Below are 4,879 nucleotides of genomic sequence, written 5' to 3'. Positions count from 1 at the left end.
CAGGGGGTGGGAGCGGCGCTCTGGGGGGAATTCCTGCCCCTGCTGTGCAGATTCCAGAGGGAACGGCTGCCTCGGGAGTGCTGCTTCCCATTTCCATCCCCGCCAAAACATCTCCGGGCACCAGCTGCCCTGAAATTCCCCCTGCCTGCAAACCCACCTCATTAAATCAGACTCATTCCACCCAGGAATGCGTTCCCACAGCTCAGCAGCCCAGCGTGACCCGTGAATCAGGAGTTTTTTCCCAGGGAAAGTCAGGGACAGGGAAGTCTGAGAGCAGCCCCAGACCGGATTTGGGAGCAGCCACAACCCCAAACCACCACTGAGTGCCCTTTTCCTCGATCCATCCCTGGCCTCAGCCGAAGGGCCGAGGAAAAGATTCCTGGAGCTGTTCCTCGAAGTCCTGAGCACTGTCCCAGTTCCACCCTGTCTGATTTCCACAGCAGCACTCGCTCCCATTCCACCTCTGCCCTCTCAATCCCACCGCTGGAATCTCTCCTCGGATTTCCCCACAGCAGGACGAACCAGACTGGGAGAGAAACTGGAACAACTGGGAGCTGTGGAAGGAATTACTGGGGCGGGCGGCTCAGGGCTGTGTCATTACACCCCGTGAGCACCAACCCCAGCTTTACCGCTGGATTCATTCCGGTGTTTTATCCCCACGGGTGGGAGGGCAGGGTGGTTCTGGACTCTGCTGGGGGTTACGCACCCAGCGCACGCAGCATTCCGGGCGGGAATGTCCTTACCCTCCCTGCAGGACCTGCGGAAGGTCAGCGTGGAGTCCATCTCGTTCTTGATCTTGATCAGGGCATCGAGCACCATGGGCCCACACCTGGAGCAGAAATCGCGGGTCACCGAACCTGCAGAGCCCCCCAAATCGGGGGTTTGACCTCTGCACCCCCAAACCCGGGGTTTGACCTCAGCAGCGCCTCAAAGGGTTTTCATCAATCCCATTGATGACAATTCTCTGTCAAACCCGGGGACAAACCAGGGATCTCTGGATCAGCAGCCCAGCCCAGGGGCAGGGTGGGGCCAAGCCCTCTCTTCTGCTGATGCACCGGAGGTTCAGACAACTCAAACCCCGGTGACCTGAGCTGGTTCCCTTTTCCCCCTGTTTGGGGTCAGGCTGTGACAGCCCAGCCTGTCCCCATGAGTCACAAGGGACCCAGGACAAACACTCGTGGACAGTTTCTGTAATTTTATACACAGGGCACCGCCCGGGGATTATTCACTGGGGCAAAGCCGCCCCAAAACCGGAGCTGTTGCTCCTGTGGGTTTTAAGGAGGGGCTGGGTGGCTTGGAGTGGGAGCTCTTGGGAAGGGTTCGGGGTGGATTCCTCTGGAGGAGCTCAGGGAGATCCAGGCACGGTGTCCACGGGAAGATTCCTGCACCACAGGGAGGCCCGAGTCCCTTCCCAGAATCCCAGGGAAGCAGGAGCTGCCTTGGGATACCACACCCAAGCTCCCACCTTCCCCCCGCCCCGGGAACTGTGAGCTGCACGTGGGGCTTCCTTCTGGAATACACAATCCCAGAATGGTTTGGGATGGAGGGACCTTCAAGGTCATCCCATTCCCATGGGCAGGGACACCTTCCACTAGTCCAGGTGGCTCCAATGTGGCCTTGGACACTTCCAGGGACGGGGCAGCCACAGCTTCTCTGGGAATTCTGTGCCAGGGCCTCACAGGAAGGATTCATCCCAATATCCCATCCAAACCTCTCCTCCTTCAGTTTAAACCCACGTCCCCCATCCCTGTTCCATGGAAAAAGCTGCTCTCCCTCTTTTTTGGCAGCCCCCAAACTTCCCATACAAGTCAGGATTATTGAAGCCACCAGCACCTCTTTAACCCCTCCCAGGGACGTGGACAGACCCCAGGGATGTCACAGCACTGTGACAGTGCCACTGGGGCCACCTTTTGTCCCCCTCAGCACAGAAGGTCAGGGAGGGGAAAGCAGCCCCACAGGAGCTCAGGAAAATCTGGTTTTCCCGGGATAACCTCCACGGTGGCCGTGCCCACAGCAAGCTGCTCTGTGACAGAGCTGAGCATCCCCTTCCCAGCCACTGCCTGGAGCTGGGATTGCTCCCGTGCCCCATTCCCAGCGGATACCCACTTGTTGAGATCCACCTCGTAGGTCTGCATGCGGGGCTTGTCCCCGGGCTTGTCGGGGTCCCATCTGTAGATGGCGAATTTCTTCAGCCGCGGAGCTGCCGCTGCCGTCTGCGCTCCCCGGAGCACCTGGATCCAGGGAAAACACACCTCAGATCCCCCCCCTGGATCCAGGGAAAACACACCTCAGATCCCCCCCCTGGATCCAGGGAAAACACACCTCAGATCCCCCCCCTGGATCCAGGGAAAACACACCTCAGATCCCCCCCCTGGATCCAGGGAAAACACACCTCAGATCCCCCCCCTGGATCCAGGGAAAACACACCTCAGATCCCCCCCCTGGATCCAGGGAAAACACACCTCAGATCCCCCCCCTGGATCCAGGGAAAACACACCTCAGATCCCCCCCCTGGATCCAGGGAAAACACACCTCAGATCCCCCCCCTGGATCCAGGGAAAACACACCTCAGATCCCCCCCCTGGATCCAGGGAAAACACACCTCAGATCCCCCCCCTGGATCCAGGGAAAACACACCTCAGATCCCCCCCCTGGATCCAGGGAAAACACACCTCAGATCCCCCCCCTGGATCCAGGGAAAACACACCTCAGATCCCCCCCCTGGATCCAGGGAAAACACACCTCAGATCCCCCCCCTGGATCCAGGGAAAACACACCTCAGATCCCCCCCCTGGATCCAGGGAAAACACACCTCAGATCCCCCCCCTGGATCCAGGGAAAACACACCTCAGATCCCCCCCCTGGATCCAGGGAAAACACACCTCAGATCCCCCCCCTGGATCCAGGGAAAACACACCTCAGATCCCCCCCCTGGATCCAGGGAAAACACACCTCAGATCCCCCCCCTGGATCCAGGGAAAACACACCTCAGATCCCCCCCCTGGATCCAGGGAAAACACACCTCAGATCCCCCCCCTGGATCCAGGGAAAACACACCTCAGATCCCCCCCCTGGATCCAGGGAAAACACACCTCAGATCCCCCCCCTGGATCCAGGGAAAACACACCTCAGATCCCCCCCCTGGATCCAGGGAAAACACACCTCAGATCCCCCCCCTGGATCCAGGGAAAACACACCTCAGATCCCCCCCCTGGATCCAGGGAAAACACACCTCAGATCCCCCCCCTGGATCCAGGGAAAACACACCTCAGATCCCCCCCCTGGATCCAGGGAAAACACACCTTAGATCCCAGCCCTGGATCCAGGGAAAACCCCCTCAGATCCCACCAGGAGGGCTTGGAGGGATCCAGGAGGAGATACAGAGATGTATATGTGTGTATGCATTAAAAAATACATTAAATATATAGATATATATGTGTGGCTATAGATATAAATGTAATAAATAAATGTATCTTTATACACACATATAGAACAAGGTATGGCTATAAATGCACACATTGTGTGTTGTATATTTTACGTGTTTATAAATTAAATGTACGTGTTTATAAATTATATGTATCTGTATATTCCATTACACGTGTCGTTATAATGCTTTAATTACGTGTGTACTTTATTTATATATTGTGTTTAATATTGTAGCCTGTTTTATATATTTTATGTATTTTTATATATGTATTTTATGTATATATATATATTGCAATTATGACACATTATATCTGTATGTATATATTATAATGTACTTTATTTACATATTGTGTTTAATATTGCAGCCTGTTTTATATGTTTTATGCATTTATATGTATTTTTTATGTATATATATATATATTGCAATTATGACACATTATATCTGTATGTATATATTATAATGTACTTTATTTACATATTGTGTTTAATATTGCAGCCTGTTTTATATGTTTTATGCATTTATATGTATTTTTTATGTATATATATATATATTGCAATTATGACACATTATATCTGTATGTATATATTATAATGTACTTTATTTACATATTGTGTTTAATATTGCAGCCTGTTTTATATGTTTTATGCATTTATATGTATTTTTTATGTATATATATATATATTGCAATTACACGACCCATTATATTTGTATGTATTTATAGATATACCCGTATCTATGTATGTATAAGCATACCTTGCACTGTATATGGTTTGTGTCTATATATTGTGTGCACGCATTTGTGGAGGCATTTATAAATTATGATGTGTGTGTAATTACAATCATGGGATTAGAACTTAGTCTGTGTTTCTTTATGTGTGCATTTTACACGTATCATTTATACGCGTATATATAGTCTGCAGATATTTGTACATACACACCTTATACATACACAAAAATACATTAAAAATATAAATACAGATTAAAAAGCCGAATAAATAGAAATATGAACTGGGGCTCTGGGCAGGCTCTGGAGCCCCCGTGTCCCGAGGCTCCCCCCGCCCAGAGCAAGGCCGAGATTCCCGAAATCCAGATCCACCAGATGCCCCCGGCTCTCCCTGTCCCCGTTATCCCGGAATTCCTGAGCGCATCCCTGCGGCTGCCGCTGCTTTTCCCGGGAGCTGCTCCCCGCTTTCTCCTGGGATCACCCCGCTCCCGCTGCTCTTCCCGACCTTTTCCCGGAGCGTTCCCCACACCCCGATTTCCTGCCGCCCTTTATCTGCCCCTAAGCCATTCCCCGCCCCTTCCAGCCGCTTTCTGCCCCCAGGCCCTCCTCAGCACCCCCTTTTCCCAGCCATTCTTCCCGTGTTTCACCTCACCCCGGACCCCCCGCTCCCACACCCCACAGACGCCGTCCCCACAGCCCCTCTGGCGCCGATCCCACTCCCTCCCTGC

The 4,879-nt window shown here is 52.3% G+C and overlaps 1 protein-coding gene across 1 annotated transcript in view; it reads right to left on the bottom strand.

Moving 5' to 3' along the window:
• SDHB (succinate dehydrogenase complex iron sulfur subunit B) overlaps window positions 1–4,879 on the bottom strand; it is a 14,322-nt gene that overhangs the window by 8,573 nt on the left and 870 nt on the right. Inside the window, exons 2-3 of the mRNA XM_017732690.1 lie at window positions 2,107–2,287; window positions 744–829 (exon numbers count right to left, since the gene is read on the bottom strand). Of these exons, the coding sequence (XP_017588179.1) occupies window positions 744–829; window positions 2,107–2,287 (267 nt within the window). The remainder of the gene's footprint in view (window positions 1–743; window positions 830–2,106; window positions 2,288–4,879) is intronic.

Source organism: Corvus brachyrhynchos, unplaced genomic scaffold, assembly GCF_000691975.1.
Source record: "Corvus brachyrhynchos isolate BGI_N302 unplaced genomic scaffold, ASM69197v1 scaffold215, whole genome shotgun sequence".
Classification (NCBI taxonomy): Eukaryota; Metazoa; Chordata; class Aves; order Passeriformes; family Corvidae; genus Corvus; species Corvus brachyrhynchos.
This window is presented reverse-complemented; position numbering and strand designations above follow the sequence as displayed.